The sequence below is a fragment of the Gorilla gorilla genome, chromosome 4, assembly GCF_029281585.2.
Source record: "Gorilla gorilla gorilla isolate KB3781 chromosome 4, NHGRI_mGorGor1-v2.1_pri, whole genome shotgun sequence".
NCBI lineage: Eukaryota > Metazoa > Chordata > Mammalia > Primates > Hominidae > Gorilla > Gorilla gorilla.
This window is the reverse complement of record NC_073228.2, coordinates 63,792,177-63,811,859: the sequence shown is the minus strand read 5'-3', so window position 1 is coordinate 63,811,859 and position 19,683 is coordinate 63,792,177. Positions and strand designations below refer to the sequence as shown.

The window sequence follows — 19,683 nt, the reverse complement described above, 5'->3', positions numbered from 1 at the left end:
AGAGAACTTCCAATTCTAAGCCCAACTTAAACTACTCACTTAGAGATTACTACTGAACATCTGAAAACTACACTAAAGCACAGAGAAAATAATACAGATGTTCTTAAAGGATATTCCAGTAGCCCAACTGATTATTACTTCTTTTAGAGTTAACTTTAAAAAAAAAAAAAAAGCCTTCACTTATAAAAGATCTTCAAATATAATTCAAGTAAAGAAAAATGAGTGGCCAATGGACCACTAATGGACCAATCAACATTTGGCAGGAATTCAAAGAACTTGCTACTCTGGAACCTAATTGAACTGAGTATTATTTATTGTTCTAGAGGGGTAAAAATTTTGATGCCAATCTGATTAATTTCCAATCATGTCCAAATACAAAACTCAAGATGACACTTTACCTACAGCAAATTTTTTCATTAATACCAGCAAAACTAAATATAACTGCACCCATATAGGGGTATTCAGCTTATATAAATACCACTGATTTCATATTCAGCTAGCCATGGATAGGGAAAATGCATAAAGAGTAAATTCAGGTTAACATTCCAATTTAAAAATGGCCTGCAATTCCACATAATAGAAATTGTACATAAGAACTATTAACCAGTTACCTAATTGAACATATCCTACACATTTTGTTGTTTTGTTTTGAGACAGGGTCTCACTCTGTTGCCCAGGCTTGAGTGCAGTGGTGCAAACATAGCTCACTGCAGACCTGGATCTCCCTGGGACAAGTGATCCTCCCTCCTAAGCCTCCCATGTAGTTGGGACTATACACTGTTGCCCAGGCTGGTCTCAAATTCCTGAGCTCAAGTGATCCTCCCACTTCGGCCTCCCAAAGTGCTGGGATTACAGGCATGACCCACCACACTGGGCCTCCCAGAATATTTTGGAGGTGGTAAGAGAACACAACACAACCAGATACCCTCTCAGGCTCACACAATGATCACCAGTGCAAAATACTTCGGTAAACATTTTCCAGTAATAGTCTCTAGAGGGCAGACGGCACAGAAAACAATACCAAAAAACCCAACTCTCCTGGCAGAGGTTAACTAATGTATAATACATGTCTTAAAAAACGAAGCATTTATCTTTTTGCCCTAACATTCCTAAAAACAACCAACTCCTGTATTTACCTCCAAAGAGCAGAGCTGGAGAATAAGTGAAATTAGGTAAATGTTATCTGTGAGGATTCCTAAACTTCCATTAAGCAATTCTACTACTTCCATTTTTAAGGAAGTAAAATGATATTAAAAGGACATCTATTTATTATACTCAATGTCTTCCAGCTTGCAGATAAGGAAACGTACGCAGACTAGGAAATTTGCTTAGAAGTCACATAAATCGCTTTGTTATTCATCCCTGAGGAAGTATTTCTTCCAGAGAGAATATGGTAATTACCCAATTCCCACAATCTGGTATGGTCCCCTTTCCCTGCAATTGTAAGTCACTGCCTAAATGAGCCACTGTTAAAATGGGAATGTGCACTATGTATTAAGTGTGTACATGCATGCATGGAGCATACATTTCTGTTAGAGAAAGGAGGAAGAGGTAGGAAAGATGGGAAGACTGAAACCCACTGTTCTCAAAAGCAAAAGGATATAAACATCATCGTTAAACCTCATTATTTGCTCTAAGGATTTAGATTAGTTAAGCCATACAGCGAATTTTTCTTTAAGACACAAACAAACCACATTCTAAGAAAGTGATTAACATGAGGCCTGGCACGGTGGCTCACATCTGTAATCCCAGCACTTTGGGAGACCCAGGCGGGTGGATCACCTGAGGTCAGGAGTTTGAGACCAGCCTGGCCAACACGGTGAAACCTCATCTCTACTAAAAATACAAAAATTAGCCAGGCGTGGTGGCGGGCACCTGTAATCCCAGCTACGTGGGAGGCTGAGGCAGGAGAATCACTTGAACCTGGGAGGTGGAGGTTGCAGTGAGTCAAGATTGCGCCACTGCACTCCAGCCTGGGTGACAAGAGTAAGACTCCATCTCAAAAAAAAAAAAAGAAAAGAAAAGAAAAGAAAGTTATTAGCGTGAAACTTGAAAGATACCTGGTTCCCTTTAAACTTGGGCTTTAGGGCTATGAAAAGGAGAATCCCAAGAGCCTGGTCTCAACTATGCTAATCATACTTGACACTGTAATTTGTCTAACTTATTTTCCAGTTACAAACTGGCATCCATTACTCCTTCTAAGACTTATCAGACTCCTCTTCAAAAACAGTGCTTCTACTCATTTTAATCAAATTAGAACTATTAAATGAGCTCACTATTAAAGACGCATATGATATAAAAAGCAAAGGAGAAGCTGGGCGCAGTGGCTCACATCTGTAATCACAGCACTTTGGGAAGCAGAGATGGGCGGATCACGAGGTCAGAAGTTTGAGATCAGCCTGGCCAACACGGTGAAACCCGTCTCTACTGAAAATACAAAAATTAGCTGGGCGTGGTGGTGCATGGCTGTAATCCCAGCTACTCGGGAGGCTGAGGCAGGAGAATCACTTGAACCCAGGAGGCGGAGGTTGCAGTGAGCCAAGATCACACCACTGCACTCCAGCCTGGGTGAGAGAGTGAGACTCTGTCTCAAAAACAAATAAACAAATGGGTGTGGTGGCTCACACCTGTAATCCCAGCACTTTGGGAGGCCAAGGTGGGTGGATCACAAGGTCAAGAGATCAAGACCATCCTGGCCAACATGGTGAAACCCCATCTCTACTAAAAATACAAAAATTAGCCGGGCATGGTGGCGTGTGCCTGTAATCTCAGCTACTCAGGAGGCTGAGGCAGGAGAATCACTTGAACCTGGGAGGTGGAGGTTGCAGTGGGCCGGGATTACGCCACTGCACTCCAGCCTGGCAAGAGAGTGAGACTCCATCTCAAAGAAAAAAAACACAAAACAAAACAAAAAGGCAAAGACAAAAAAGCCAAGGAAGGAGAACATATGTTCAATAAAATTTTTTTTCAAGCACTCAGTCAAGAGAAAATATAACATCAATACCTTTAAGCAAGTTCTCCTCACTTCTGTTCTTTGAACCAGGTAGGTCAATTATGTTTGTATTTTTAAAAATCCTTTTAAGTTGGAAAAGTGAACATTTCTTCTAAATTTTAATCATACTAGTTCCAAGGACCCTGAATTAGTTTGACACCAGCTGCTTATCCACATTGTCATTCTCTTAAAATACTCTTAATATGAACAACTAATTCTCTTAAAATTCTCTTAATATAAACAATATACTAAATTCGCCAATAAAAATCTTTGTATAAGAAACAAATGAGTTACCTTTAGTGTGATATACAATAGCAGCCCTCAGGTCAAAAGAACCCCAGCTATCATTCCTTTCTAGGCCTCTCTGGTATCTCTGTTCTTTGGCAGAGCCTAACAAAGTGTTCGTAGGAGAGGCCAGAGGATTTTGACTTTCTATCTCGTAGTCCTTTGAGAGAAACACTAAAGCACCTTGACTACTGGTGTCTGCTTTCTGCAGGTCACCTATATGACTGGGTTCCAAGGATAAGGCTCCACTCTCACTAGTAGTCCCAGATTTTAGAATGCTACCCAGAACTTGAGGACTAGTCCGTTTCTCCAGCTCGTAAGCCTTGGGAAACACAGGATGCTCAGTTCCTGAGGGAATTATTTCAGCACCCTGTGAAACCAAAGTAGCAGGATATTCTCCTTGAAATGTCACCTCCATCACTTTATGCTCTGATGACTTCCCAATAACAGTCTCAGGGCCAGCACTGGGCTCATTTATAAATGATAAACCCCACTGATTCTGGAAGATATCCCCCAGGTTTTGCTGATCTGTCTGAGAGGGCAGATCCACTTGTGCTGTGCTCAACAGCATAGTTTGCATATTTGAAGGATAGATAAAAAGGCTAGTCTTAATTTGTTCAACAGCTGCTGAAGTTAGACTCATGTCCTGGAGAACTGAATCTGTCCCAGAAGAGATGGGTGTTAGAGTATTAGCAGCAGTAGTTAGCAGCGGCTGACCCCCTGGAGGATAAACATTTCCATCAGTCCCTGCTAAAACAGGCCCATTAGAAAAGTTGGCAGAAGTAACAGATTTCAGCGCTGACATAGGGACCTGGGATAAGCGACTTGATGATTGGGTCTGAGTTTCCCCGGTAGATGATGAAGATGATGAAGATGAAGTTGGTGACACAGAAGAGTTCTGTATAGTTTTGTTGAGGTTTTCCTTAACTTTGCTTGCATAACTTATTTTAGGAACTATTTTAGCACTGCTATTGTCCACTGGAAAAACTGGGGGTGGTTTAAATAGGGTCCACGAGTCCTCTTTGGAGGCAACAGCTGAAGCATGCTTTCCTTTGGGCCGATCATCAAACTTTTTGCTGCTCACACCAGGTTTACTATCTGAGCTTTTCCGAAGCATATCACCCACAGCAGGTTTTCCTCGACTTGTTCCTCCAGGCCCAGTTTCATACTTCCAAATGGGCTTCGAACCATCTACTCGATTTCCCTTTTGTTCACTATAGTCAGGCTTGAAAGTTTCAAGTCCCTGTTTTAAGGTTGGGACACTGGTCTCTTGTTGCATTATTTTGTCCTGCACTATATTAAGGTTTTCACAACCCTTGGCACTATTGCGCCTAGCTTTCCTTTTTTTAGGAGTTGTATATCCGCTCTCAGATCCACTACCATCATTATCTGCTCCTTTACCCATATAACCATTAGTAATATAACCAGAATTATTTGTTACCACACCATTTGGAATTGGTATAGTATCAGACTTATCTACAGACTGATTCTCTCCAGATTTATTTTCATAAGACTTTCCATTCTTTTTGTCCATACTGTTTTTCTGAATGAAATTCTTGGTTTTAATTCCTGCTTTCCCAAAGGTGTTGGCCTTTACAGTCTGCTTCAGGCTAGTGTCTACAACTTGCTGGTTGCCATTGAGGACCCTGGAAATAGGGTTGGTGGCTTCATCAGAACTCAGGTTCTTTAAAGATATTTCTCTTTCTCCAGCATTACCGTTTAGTTCACCATAGCCTAGGGGAGGGAAAAAAAAGGATTAAAAAAAAAATCGCATGTAAATTACACTAATACCCAACATTTAAGAACTATTTACTGTATGCTAGACACTATGCTATGAGCTGTAGCTTTATATTATTTCACATCTCTATGAGAAGACACCTGTCAGCCCCATTTTACAGACTAGGAAATGCAATCTACTGCTAAGCAAAGCAAGAGGTAGAACTCAGCGAAGATTCAAACCAAAGTCTGAGGCCAGAGAAGACAAGACCTCTTAAGCAGTATGCCAAATACCTCTCATCTAACAGAATCAATCTACCCATCACTCTCACAAGGCTGTTACAAAATTTTCTTTTTTCAAGACGGAGTCTCACTCTGTTGCCCAGGCTGGAGTGCAGTGGCGCTATCTCCGCTCACTGTAAGCTCCACCTCCCGGGTTCACGCCGTTCTCCTGCCTCAGCCTCCAGAGTAGCTGGGACTACAGGCGCCCACCACCACGCTCGGCTAATTCTTTTTGTATTTTTAGTAGAGAAGGGATTTCACCATGTTAGCCAGGATGGTCTCGATCTCGACCTCGTGATCCGCCCATTTCGGCCTCCCAAAGTGCTAGGATTACAGGCGTGAGCCACACGCCCGGCCTAAAATTTTCTTTACAATTCAGAGCAGAGATGCCCTCTGGGCAAAAATCAAGTTTTATTGAAACAGTAATTATTACAAGGAAATTAAAGACTTCATTTCTACAAAACCATAAATAGCTGGTAGTCACTATCAGCAGTTTCCAAGGCATCTATCAGACAAATATCTAACACTTGTGAACTTTTTCTAAAGTATTCTTAAATTTCATTTTGACATTTCCCAGATATTGGATATTGTTAATACGTGAAACCAAAATATCTACGTACCAATGTTTCCAACCTTTATAAAACATACTTTCTTCATTTTACATTTAGATAAACAGACTTTAAGAGAGATGAAGTAAATTGCCCAAGTCAAAGTGACAGAACTGGAAATCTGACCTCCAGTCTATCTGCAATCCATGGTTTCCTATCACTATGTAATACTGCCTTGACTCAAAAGATGCAATGAGAAAATATTTACTAACAAAACTACAATAAAAAGCATCCAATTTTTTAGTGTTATGGTATTCAGGTTTAATTAAAAGTCTTCAACTGCCAGTGGATCATGTCTGTAAACATAGCACTTTGGGAGGCCAAGGCAGGCAGACTGCTGGAGTCCAAGACCAGCCTGGGCAACATGGAGAAACCCTGTCTCTACTACAAATACAAAAATTAGCTGGGCGTGGGGCATGTGCCTATACTCCCAGCTAGGGGAGCTGAGGGAGGAGGATAGCTTGAACCCAGGAGGTCAAGGCTGCAGTGAACATGCACTGAGATGGCACAACTGCCTTCTAGCTTGAGTGACAAAGTGAGACCCTCTTTCAAGAAGAAAAGAAAAAAAAACCTTCAACTACCATAAAAAGTCAATTCTATTATAGGTGATTCAAATAGTTTTCCACTGTAACAAAATGGTGCTATTAGTTATCTACCTTTTTATGAAATGTTCACAAAAGCATCTTGAGGTCAAGTCATTAGAAACAGATATACAGGCCGGGTGCAGTGGCTAATGCCTATAATCCCAGCACTTTGGGAGGCCAAGGTGGGTGGATCATTTGAGGTCAGGAGTTCAGGACCAGCCTGACCAACATGGTGAAACCCCGTCTCTACTAAAAATACAAAATTGGCCAGGCATGGTGGTGCACGCCTGTAATCCCAGCTACTTGGGAGGCTGAGGCAGGAGAATGGCTTGAATCCGGGAGGCAGAGGTTGCAGTGAGCCCACATTGGGCCACTGCACCCCAGCCTGGGCAACAAGAGCAAAATTCCACTTCAAAAAAGAAAAAAAAAAGAAAAAAGAAAGATACACAATAGAAGGACACTCCACACACATTTAAGGCAGCAGGAAGTGAGGAGTCTAATAGGAATACTGCCATTTTTATAAGTCTGAGAACCATTGTTCCAAAATAAATTAATGTAGAAGTCTATTAGATTCACAACAGGACTTACTCATTCTACATTAGAAAAAAAAGTACAAATACTAAAACTGAACAAATAAAGGCATTTTCTTCTCCTGTATTAAAGTAACCCAAGAAAACATACTCAAGGCATAATCATTCCTAAAACAGACTGGCACAAAACTTGTACCACGAGAGAATACATCTTATAACAGTTATTTTTTTTCTTTTTTTGAGACAGATTCTCGCTCTGTGGCCCAGGTTGAAGTGCAGTGATGTGATCCCAGCTCACCACAACATCCGCCTCCCAGATTCTCCTGACTCAGCCTCCCGAGTAGCTGGGATTACAGGCATGCACCACGATGCCCAGTTCCGCCACGTTGGCCTGGCTGGTTTCGAACTCCTGACCTCAAGTGATCTGCCCGCCTGGGCCTCCCAAAGTGCTGGGATTACAGGTGAGAGCCACCACACTGGCCTCTTAGATTTCTTAGAACTCTTAAGAGTTCTTAGATTCCACAGGGTTACATTTTTAAAAATTTTTTGGCTGCTGGAAAAGCTATGATAGCCAATCAAATCAAATTTTTGGTGGCACAATTTTAACTATGAAACAGGAAAAAAGAGATTATTGCTTAGGATGTTTTCTAGAAGCTTTTTTCCTCAGAAAAATCTCAGGCACAGTGGCTCACATCTGTAATCCCAGCACTTTAGGATCCCAGGCAGGTGGATCACTTGAGGTCAGGAGTTTGAGACCAGTCTGGCCAACATGGTGAAGTCCTATCTCTACTAAAAAAAAGAAGAAAAAAAATCAGCTGGGCGTGGTAGCATATGCCTGTAATCCCAGCTGAGACAGTAGAGTCGCTTGAATCCAGGAGGCAGAGGTTGCAGTGAGCCGAGATCATGCCACTGCACTGCACTCCAGCCTGGGCCACAGAGTAAGACTGTGTCTCAAAAAAAAAAAAAAAAGAAAGAAAAGCATAAAGTTCCTAAATAAAGGCTCTTCTCATCATTTTTAACACATATAACTTTATCTCCTTACCTAACTCTGGATAAGACCTACCTGTATCATTTAATATGCTAACAGGTTAAACAAAGGTTTGTATCCTTGGGCCCATTAGTCACAACTTTTCAGATTTCAATTAAAGATGAGCAATCTGAAATAGCCAAAAATCCAATCTCCAAACTGAGCTGAACCAAAGCTAACAAGAATAATTCTTCCTAAGATTACTAGTATGTAGCGACTCAGATATTGGAAATCACCAAACAATGAAAAAACGGCTTAGAAGCCACTGTGCTCCCACCCGCAAGTTTTAATAACAAAAAAAAAAAAAGAAAAAATCTTGTTTAACTACATAAAGTTTTTCTCATGACAACCTTGTTGATATGTATGAAGTATGCTGGAAAGAAATTTTCTTTTTAAATAGTAGACATTTAAGAAAAATGTAAACATTATAGAATAAATTTAAGAAATTAAAGAATTCCTAGCGCTTTATTTAGGGCTGCTTATACTAACCCTACTTCCACCACTTCCAAAAGACTCAGCAAAACTTGAGTCCTGATACATCTACCTTTTCAATTAGAAACAAATTACTCAACACATTTGGCCTTCTCTTGCGCCCTCTTCTGGATTAAAAAAAACCGTTCCTCTTTAGGTTTGTGAGCAATGGATTACCAAAGCCTACCTCAACATGTTACAGATAAATTTCAAACATATTGTAATGTTTTCTTAGTTATTAGCATTATGCATGTCAAAGCAACAGTACTGTGACCAAATCATACACTCGCCCCAAACTGTTTACATTCTGTCAAAACTGCTAATTCCAGTTTCCTCCTCTTTATCCACCCCTTCCAAGATAAGAAATATTTGGAGGAATACCACCTTGAATGGTTCAGGGGTTGCTTCTACATGTAGAGAGAAGTCTGGCAAGAGTATATTAACCTGACCGATGAGATACAATTTTTCAATCTCAACAGTAATATTGCCTTATGCAGCCATAATATGGTAGTATTTTCTCATCTTTTGAACAAGATCTAATGCTAAAAAATCTAGTTATATAGTCCCTAACAGTTTTTAAACTGTTCCAAATCTTTAGGATTAAAACACCTAACTCGTGCGTATGTGTTCACTTCTATCGCATACTATCGGGTCCCTACGAAGTCCCAAAATGGAAAATCTGACATTCTAATTTCAGTCTTCAAGTTACAATCTGCAATAAAAAAGCACTTAGTATTTCTCCAGCTCTCAACAATTCCTATCAAATTTGATACGCTGGGTTTAACATACGCTTTCTTACGCTTCATTTCTCTTCGATTTATAAAGAGCCCTTATTTTTTAAAATCTGCGTGGGTTATAAACTTAAACTCACTTCTCGTGAAATACTTTCTTACATGACTTTTACCCTCAATTTCTCGTTTATTAAGATTAGTTTGGGGATCAATATCGATTTTAAAATACGAAAAACACCTTTCTTTTTAACACGGAGAGAAGCCTCATCCGAGGCAAGATGGTAGTAATCTAACCTCATGGATGAGCCACTTGGGTTCACCCTTAAGGACAAGAAAGAGGGGTCAAAAAGCTCGCACTCTTCCCCATCCTAACATTTTTTAAAATCCCTCACCTCAAAGACACTACCCAAGCTCAGAAGGTAAGTGCTGGGTCGGGAGGGGAATGGAACAAGGTTTTTGGATTTTTTTTTTTTTTGTAGAAAATGAGCTGCTAGAAGGAAAAGGCCCAAGTGAAAGCCTCAGAGGCGGAGTCGTGAGCGAACCTGGCAGGAGACGAGGTTCCTGTGGCAGAAAAACTCGTGACCGGGGAGCTGGGTTCCCGCTGGGTACCCCACCCGGCCTCAGGCACCGCCTCTACCCAAAATGAATCCCCCTGCCGCCCCCCCAGGCCTCCTGCCCCTAGGAGCGCCGCGGCCGCCGCCCGCGGCCTCCTTCCCTCTCAGCTCCGCTTCGAGGCCGGCTCCCCGCCCCGACTGCCCGCGCCTCCCGCCGCACCCGGGAGCGGGAAACGCGGCCGCTGGCGCGCGGGGCCCTGCGCAGGCCGCTCCCCTCGTGGCCGCTTCCCTCCCCCACCCCAACCGCCCCCGCCCCTCACCCCAGGGACCCGCCCGGGGCCGCGCGCCGCCACCGGGTTACACAACCCCGGCCGGCGACGGGGGGAGGGGCGGCCGCGGAGCGGGGGGCGCCGGCGCCCCCGCAGTGCAGGGGGCGAGGCTGCGGCCGGTGGTGATCCCGGGTCACCCGGCTCCGCCGCCCCGTGTGGCCCTCGACACCCTTCCCCCTCCGCTCCTCAGTGGGCCGGAGTCGGTGACAGGAATCGGCTTCCAACATGGCGGACAGGAAGCGGCCCCGCGAGGAGGAGAGAACATTCCAGCCGCGCCGGCTCTGGGGGGAGCGGGCGCGGGGCGCCGGCCTCGGGAGGAGCCGCGGGACAAGACTGCGGGATCCGGCGCCCAAAAAGGGCGTTTAGTGGTGGAAATGACCCGTGAGATGAGGGGTCCCAACAGCCCCCCCCCGCGAGACGGGGAGCCCCAAGGCCACAGGTGGGCTTGGGGTGGCGGGTGAGGGGCACTTCCTCAACTCAGCCTACCTACCCACTCCTCGCCGCCTGCAAAAGGGTCTCGCGACACCATCGGAGTCGGGATTCGCTAGGCCTTCCTGAGTTACATACACCTCGAGGGATTTTTTTGGGGGGGGGGTAGGTTTACCCCATCTCAGGGCCCCCAAATTTAGGTAATTCCAGGGACTCAGGGAGGTGAATGGGAAAAGAATAATGAGGTTGGACTTGCAAGGCCGACCCAGCAGGTCTCCCTTCAGCCCGGGCCGGGGCCAGGAAGGTCACGCTGGCCTGGCTGGGCCTCTCCCATGCTGGAGGGAAGGAGAGGGCGCTGCAAACCCCATTGCTCAGCCCGAGCTCTAGAATGAAAGGGGCATCCCCAGAGCCGGAGGGGACACACACACACATCCCGACCCCGTCCGCGCTTTTCGGATCCAGCCCCACCCCCATCTCTCCTGTCCTCCACCCCCAACCCCCTTCCCCCACCCGTCCTCCCTCCCAGACCTGTTTTCTTCTTCGGCGTTTCCTGGTGCTGCTGGAGGGTGTGTTTCTGCTCATGTTTCAGCGGCTTTGGCTGGGCCTTGGGGCTGCCCTCGGCTCCATGCTGCAGGTATTGGTGAGGCTGCTGGTGATGATGGTGGTGGTGGTGGTTGTGGCTGTGGTTGTAGAAATAATAATGGTGGTGGTGGTGCGGCTGCTGCTGCTGCTGCTGAGGGTGATGGTGCGGATGGTGGTGGCTGTGATGGTGCTGAGGCTGTGGCTGGCCGGGCTTCTCCTCCATTGAAAGCGGCTGGGACTCCCTGGCTGAGGCTGCGGGCTGCTGCACCGTCAGGATCTGAGACTGCTTCTCAGGGCTCACTCAGTATATCTGAGCGCGTCTCGCCAGCGCACTGGTTAACCGAGCGATTCTGCGAGATTGGCAGCCGCACTCCAACAATCAGGAGCCACGCTGTGCCGCAAGCCCCGCCCCCAGCTCAAATCCTCTTTCCTTCCCCTTCGCCGCTGCCGCCTGGCCAACGCCACTTACCCTATGCAACCTCACAGGGCCGGGCCTTCAACGTCAGCACTATGGCTCTCTCTTCTGTCGCTTTCTCTCCTTCACCACGCAGTCTGTGAACAGCACTTTCTACACTCCTCGCCGGCAAGCAGGCTCGTGTCGAGGGTAGCAGATTCCACTGGCGATTCCACTGGCGCTGTGAGCCATCTGCTGGCTTTGCACCTCTTAGAATCTGGTGTTTTTTTGTTTTTTGTTTTGTTTTGTTTTTAATCCTTTTCCGGGTAACCAGAAAGGGAAGCTCAATTCCCTTAACCCCGAGACCACTAAAGGGGCAATACAAAAAGAGGAAATAAATACATTTTTAAGCATACAAGAGCTTCACAATCCAGAAGATCATTTTGTATTCTGGATTCATTTTGCTTTGTATTCATATGCTAATCTCTTCCTTTCCACGAAGGGATTATAGGGTTCCACAATGGGGTATCTGTGTAATTTTCTAAAAGGGCACAAAGGGTTTAAATCATTGTTTCTTTGTAGTTGGAGGCAAGGGAGAGCGGGAGGAATGAAAATTTACACTGAAGGTTTTTTTTTTTTTTTAATTAAACTCTGCAGGTGAGGTCAACTGTGGAACCAAAATAGGTTTTAGAATGAGAAGTTTCAAGAGCAAAGGAAGGGGAGAAAGAGCACTTAAAAAGTTATTAAGTGGGTTTTTTTTTTTTTTGGCACTTATGGAAAAATTGAAATTAAAATAAATATTCTGTAGCGTTTTGTAGTGTAGATTTAACTTATCCTGCATTACCACATCACAGTATGATTTTCAAAAGCAAATGTTAGAGCCATGATAGTGGTTACTCAGGAAGGAAGAGGGTTGTGATGGGGAGGGACACAGGTTACTCTGATAATATTTCATTTTGGGGGCTAGGTGGTGATTATACATATATTTGCTTAGTAATTATTTGTTAAACTGAATATACAGGTAAAATGCACTTTTCCCAATGTATGTTATAGATTGGGGGACTTTTTTAATTGTAAAATATTCATAATATAAAATTTACCATCTTAATATTAAGTGTATGGTTCAGGTGCATTAGGTACATTCGTATTGTTGTAGAACCATGACCATCATCTATCTCCAGAACTTTTTCATCATTCCAAACTGAAACTTCATACCCAATAAAAATAAATGTCCTTTCCCTCCTCCTTCCATCCCTTGATAACCACTGTTCTGTTTTCTGTCTCTACGAACTTGACTATTCTAGGTACCTCATATAAGTGGGATTGTACTGTATTTGTCTTTTTGTGACTAGCTTTTTTGCATAATGTCTTCAGAGTAGCATACATCAGAATTTCCCTCTTTTTTAAGGCTGACTAATATTCCATTATATGTATATACCACATTTTGTTCATTCACTCAGCAACGGACATATGGACTGTTTCCTCAATGTATGTTACGTTTTTGAATTTTTAAAATGTGGCTTGAATTCCTACAACAGGACAACATTAAAGGAACAAGAAGCTTGAAAGCAAAAAGTTTATGCTATGAAATTAATGAATGTCAATGCAAAAGCTTATTTAAAACATAAAAGTTGGTTTCCAATAACAAATGTCATTGAATCCTGAAAACCATGACCAAATTTTGGCATGTTCTATACAGTAAGGATTTGTGTTGCCTTGCTAAATTTTATTTTATTTTATTTTGAGATGGAGTTTTGTCCTTGTTGCCCAGGCTGGAGTGCAATGGCATGATCTCAGCTCACCGCAACCTCTGCCTCCCGGGTTCAAGCAATTTTCCTGCCTCAGCCTCCTGAGTAGCTGGGATTACAGGCATGTGCCACTGTGCCAGGCTAATTTTGTATTTTTAATAGAGATGGGGTTTCTCCATGTTGGCCAGGCTGGTCTCGAACTCCTGATCTCAGGTGATCTGCCCACCTCAGCCTTCCAAAGTGCTGGGATTCATGAGCCACCAGGCCCAGCCAGCTTTGCTAAATTTTAAAGAAAAACCTCTTTGGGGGTACATTTACCCAATTTTGAGAATGAAAACCCTAATAATAATATCATATCACAATAAGTCTTTACCATTGAATAATATTCTGCCACATTCCCAATTATTAAAGAAAAAACAGGTGAGGTGTGGTGGCTCACACCTGTAATCCCAACGCTTTGGGAGACCATGGCAGATCAGTTGACCCAGCAGTTCGAGACCAGCCTGGGCAACATACAGAGACTCTCTCTCTACAAAAATTTTTAAAAATTAGCCTGGCATGGTGGTGTGTGCCTGTAGTTGGGAGGCTGAGATGGGAGGATCACTTGAGCCCTCAAGGTGGAGGCTGCAGTGAGCTGTGATTGTGCCACTGTACTCCAGTCTGGGCAACAGAGCGAGACCCTGTCTCAAAAAAAAAAAGAAGAAGAAAGAAAGAAAAGTATATATACAATTTAAGATTATGTTGGTATTTTTTGTTGACTTAGACATTTAGTTGGAAGGCTTGAATTTCTGAGGTCCAACTTCCCTGTCTAGGTTTTCTACATTATACCTGCAGGCAAACCAAAAGCACTCATTCTGTATTTCTGATTTATCACACTTTTGCCTGCCTTAGCTTTTCACTTACAGTTGTACTGACTGAGTTTAATAAACTAAATCTTATTCTCAGATGCTCTAGTTACTATGAATGTTGCCTTAGTAGTATGCAGTAGTATGGAGAAAGGCTTATGATATAATGTAAGAAAAAAAGCAGAATATTACATTCTTGTATACATTAGAATCATAATCTTGAACACGAATTTTAAAAATAAGAATGGAAATACAACAGTAAAACACAGACCTTTTTTCTTCTTGATTTTTCTGAAGTTGTTTTATATAAAATATAATTGGGATTTGCCATGAATGTGAAATATTCCATTATAATAATGCCCTTAGCCGGGCGTGGTGGCACACTCCTGTAATCCCAGCACTTTGGGAGGCCAAGGCAGGCGGATCACGAGGTCAGGAGATCGAGACCATCCTAGCCAACATGGTGAAACCCCGTCTCTACTAAAAATACAAAAATTAGCTGGGCACGGTGGCACATGCCTGTAATCCCAGCTACTCGGGAGGCTGAGGCAGGAGAATCGCTTGAACCAGGGAGTCATCAGAGGTTGCAGTGAGCCGAGATTGCGCCACTGCACTCCAGCCTAGAGACAGAGCGAGACTCCGTCTCAAAATAATAATAATAGTAATAATGCCCTAATACTAAACTTTTGGTGAGAAGAAAATAACTGGGTCTACTTATTTCAAGCATGTTTTTATAAAACGGAATCTGCATTAACGAAGAAAACACAAGAAGGGAATATAGCATAAGTCTGATGAAATTATAGGTGCTTCTTTTTTTCTTTTCTCTGTTTTCCAAATGTTCTGTAGTAGTTGTTACTTTTCATATACATTTTTTTTTTCTTTTTTGAGACGGGCCTCACTGTGTTGCCCAAGCTGGAGTGCAGTGGTGCCATCACGGCTCGCTGCAGCCTTGACCTTCCTAGCTCAGGTGATCCTCCCACCTCAGCCTCCCAAGCTGTGACTACAGGCACATGGCACCATGCCTGGATGATTTTGGGGTGTTTTTTTGTTTTGTTTTTTGTTTTTTTTGTTTTGTTTTGTTTTGTTTTTGAGACACAGTCACGTTCTCTCACCCAGCCTGGAATCCAGTGGCGCAGTCTCGGCTCACTGCAACCTCTGCCTCTGAGGTTCAAGTGATTTTCCTGCCTCAGCCTCCCAAGTAGCTGGGATTATAGTCATGAGCCACCGCACCTGGCCTTGTGGAAATTTTAAAAGTAATCTATTTTTGTATTTTTTTATTTTTCCCCAAAGATCTCACAAAGTCAATTTTTTTCTTCAATTTCTGCTGACCAGAATCCAGAAGTCATTAGAAATTTCTGCATTTTTTTTTTTTTTTTTTGAGACGGAGTTTCGCTCTATCGCCAGGCTGGAGTGCCGTGGCACATCTCAGCTCACTACAAACTTTGCCTCCTGGGTTCAAGTGATTCTCCTGTCTCAGGCTTCCAAGTAGCTGGGACTACAGGTGCACGCCACCATACCCAGCTAATTTTTGTATTTTTAGTAGAGACGGGGTTTCACCATTTTGGCCAGGATAGTCTCCATCTCTTGACCTCATGATCTGCCCACCTTGGCCTCCCAAAATGCTGGGATTACAGACGTGAGCCAGCGCGCCCGGCTACATTTTTTTTTTTCTTAATGAGAGTTCCCCAAAACCTGGATTCACCTCTACTTATGATCATTTCGGAATTCGACTTAGAAGTATTGTAATTGCAGTAAGTACTTTAAAGGATTATATTTCATAACTACGGAAGAATGTGGGCACCAGTAATTCGAGTACAAAAAGCAAAGCAACAAATTATATGTATGTAGTATGACTGCATATAAAATATAAATTCAGGCTTGGTGCGTTGGCTTAGGCCTGTAATTCCAGGATTTTGGGAGACTGAGGTGGGCGGATCACTTGAGGTCAGGGCTCGAGACCAGCCTGGCCAACATGGTGAAACCCTGTCTCTACTAGAAATACACAAATTAGCCGGGCATGGTGGCGGGTACCTGTAATCCCAGCTACTCAGGAGGCTGAAGCAGGAGATTGCTTGAACCCAGGAGGCAGAGGTTGCAGTGAGCCGAGATCATGCAATTGCACTCCATCCTGGGTAACAAAAGCGAAACTCCATATAATAATTATATGTATATATATAATTTCAGCCAGGCACGGTGGGTCGTGCCTGTAATCCCAGCATTTTGGGAGGCCAAGGTGGGTGGATCACTTGAGCCCAGGAGTTGGTGACCAGCCTGGGCAACAAGGCAAAAACCCATCTCTAAAAAATGCAAAAAATTAACTGGGTGTGGTGGCATGTGCCTGTGGTCCCAGCTACTTGAGAGACTATGGTGGGAAGATCACCTGAGCCCAGAAGGTCAAGGCTGCAGTGACCCATGATTGCACCACTGCACTGCACTCCAGCTTGGGTGTCTCAAAATATATACATATATATTTTTTATTTATTTTTTAAAGTAATGAATATATATATATATGTATTTTTTTTAAGGACCATGAGAGAATTTGAAAAATGAAAGCAATTTTTTTTTTTTTTTTTTTGAGAGGGAGTCTTGCTTTGTCGCCCAGGCTGGAGTGAAATGGTGCAATCTCGGCTCACTGCAACCCCGGCCTCCTAGGTTCAAGCAGTTCCCTGCCTCAGCCTTTCAAGTAGCTGGGACTGTAGGGACTACAGGCATGTGCCACCATGCCTGGCTAATTTCTTTGTATTTTTTAGTAGAGACGGGTTTCACCATGTTGGCCAGGTTGGTCTCAAACTCCTGACCTCAGGTGACACACCCCCACTCAGCCTCCCAAAGTGCTGGGATTACAGGCGTGAGCCACCATGCCCGGCTGCAATAAATTGTTTTATTCATTTGTTCACTCACAAATATGTATTATGCAACTTTTATGTACCAGGTATTATATTTTTTAATTTTTTTCATTTATTTATACAGCTTTAGAAATTGGTTAAGTATATTTGCAAGACTGTCTCAATTATCAAGTGAAAATTTTCACAGGCCATTAATCTTATACTTTGTGTACTATGACAACCTAAAAGAGACAGAAATGTTTAACTCTCTGGGCTTCAGTTTTCTCATCTCTAAAATATGGAGGATGAGGTAGGTGGTCTCTAAATTTGTTTCTATTCTAGCATTCCATGGTCATATTCTCTGCTCTTTCTTCCCAAACCACGCATTTATTTCATTATAATAAAACCACACAACCGCAGGACATTTTGCTGAAAAACATCTAGTTTTCAACTGTAACAATTGGCTATAACTTTACAGAAATTATAATCAGAAACAGTATTATGTCATTTTATATAAATGGAAATTGGCTCTCTGATGATAGTTCCAGTTTCAAAATGAGGCAAATCACTGGTAACATTCACTGTTTTATTTCAGCAGGAAAAGAATTTTATTAATGTATATTTCTTTTAGATCTTAAAATTTTTGCCTAGAGACACTAACTTCAAAAACTTTCAAAGGAATGGTACAGAGGTGTGGATAAATTAGGTTGGTTTTTTAATAACTGGAATCTGACGATTTTTCTGACTATGAAAGTTTTTTTAAATGACATTTTGCGTTTTTAAAAAGTATAATGGGGAAAAAGTTTGAGGGAGAAACTACAGCAGAGTGGTGTGAGCATAAGTTTTATAGTCAAACAACTGAGATGGAATCCCTTTCATGAAACTCCTTATTTTTATGATCTTGTTTGGGCAGATTACTTGACCTCTCTAAACCTTAGTTTACTCATTTGAAAACTGAGGGTAATCTTATTACCCAACACACAAGGTTCAGTGAGGTTTAAATAAAATAATGGAAAAAAGTTGTCTAGTATAGTGCTTATAACATCAGTAAGTGGTACTAATTTTTTTTTTTTTTTTTTGAGACAGGCTCTTGTTCTGTTGCCCAGGCTGGAGTACAGTGGTGCAATCTGGGCTCACTGCAACCTCCACCTCCTGGGCTCATTCGATCCTCTGACCTCAGCCTCCCTAGTAGCTGAAACTATAGGCGCACACCACCATGCCCAGCTAATTTTTGTATTTTATTTTAGTTTATCTGTTTATTTTTTGAGATAGAGTCTCACTCTGTCGCCCAGGCTGGAGTACAGTGGCGTGATCTCGGCTCACTGCAACCTCCGCCTCCTGGGTTCAAGCGATGCTCCCGCCTCAGCCTCCTGAGTAGCTGGGATTACAGGTGCCTGTCACCACGCCTGGCTAATTTTTTTTTTTTTTTGAAATGGATTCTCACTCTGTTGCCCAGGCTGGAGTGCAGTGGCATGGTCTCAGTTCACTGCAACCTCCGCCTCCCAGGTTCAAGCGATTCTCCTGCCTCAGCCTCACAAGTAGCTGGGAGTACAGGCGCCCGCCACCATGCCTGGCTAATTTTTTGTATTTTTAGTAGAGACAGGGTTTCACCATGTTGGCCAGGCTGGTCTCAAACTTCTGACCTCATGATCTGCCCACCTCAGCCTTCCAAAGCGCTGGGATTACAGGCGTGAGCCACCGCGCCCAGCTCACCTGGATAATGTTTGTATTTTTCAGTAGAGACAGGGTTTCACCATGTTGGCCAGGCTGGTCTCAAACTCCTGACCTCAGGTGATCCATCCACCTCCACCTCCCAAAGTGCTGGGATTATAGGCATGAGCCAACACGCCCAGCCTAATTTTTGTATTTTTTTTTAAGAGACAGGGTTTTGCCATGTCGCCGAGGCTCGTACTAAATCTTAAATGTTTGTGATACTGAGTTATTAGAGATTAGATATATACAGCTAAACTTTCAGATATTTCATTAAGGAAACTGAGTTTTAAAGAAATCAATTATCTGTTTAACCAAGGATAGAGTGTTTTCCCAAGTTTTGAAAGGAAAGGCAAATGCTGTCAACTGAAATTCAAGAGCACATTCAGGCCGGGCACGGTGCTCATGCCTGTAATCCCTCCCTTTGGGAGGCCAAGGCAGGCAGATCACCTGAGGTCATGAGTTCAAGATCAGCCTGGCCAACATGGTGAAATCCCATCTCTACTAAAAATACAAAAAATTAGCTGGCCATGGTGGCGGGCACCTATAATCCCACCTACTTGGGAGGCTGAAGCAGGAGAATCACTTGAGCCCAAGAGGCGGAGGCTGCAGTGAGCTAAGATCATGCCACTGCACTCCAGCCTGGGTGACAGAGTGAGACTCCATCTCAAAAAAAAAAAAAAAAAAAAAAGTAATTTCAATCTCAATAGCAGTCCTGTCTGAGTGTCAGATTCAAAAGTGACTTTCGGCCAGGCGCAGTGGCGCACACCTGTAATCCTGGCACTTTGGGAGGCCAAGGTGGGTGGATCACCTGAGGTCAGGAGTTCGAGACCAGCCTGGCCAACATGGTAAAACCCTGTCTCCACTAAAAATACAAAAAATTAGCCAGGCATGGTCGTGGGCCCCTGTAATCCCAGCTATTCAGGAGGCTGAAGCAGGAGAATCACTTGAACCCAGGAGGCGGAGGTTGCAGTGAGCTGAGATCACGCCATTGCACGCCAGCCTGGGCAGCAAGAGTGAAACCCTGTCTCAAAAAAAAAA

The 19,683-nt window shown here is 43.4% G+C and overlaps 1 protein-coding gene across 1 annotated transcript in view; it reads right to left on the bottom strand.

Annotated features, from left to right (window-relative positions):
* Positions 1-11,493, bottom strand: part of NUFIP2 (nuclear FMR1 interacting protein 2) — a 38,352-nt gene extending 26,859 nt beyond the window's left edge. The window contains exons 1-2 of the mRNA XM_004042034.5: positions 11,067-11,493; positions 3,287-5,011 (exon numbers count right to left, since the gene is read on the bottom strand). Coding sequence (XP_004042082.1) covers positions 3,287-5,011; positions 11,067-11,343 — 2,002 coding nt within the window. The 5' untranslated portion in view covers positions 11,344-11,493. The remainder of the gene's footprint in view (positions 1-3,286; positions 5,012-11,066) is intronic.
* Positions 11,494-19,683: the final 8,190 nt, after the last annotated feature.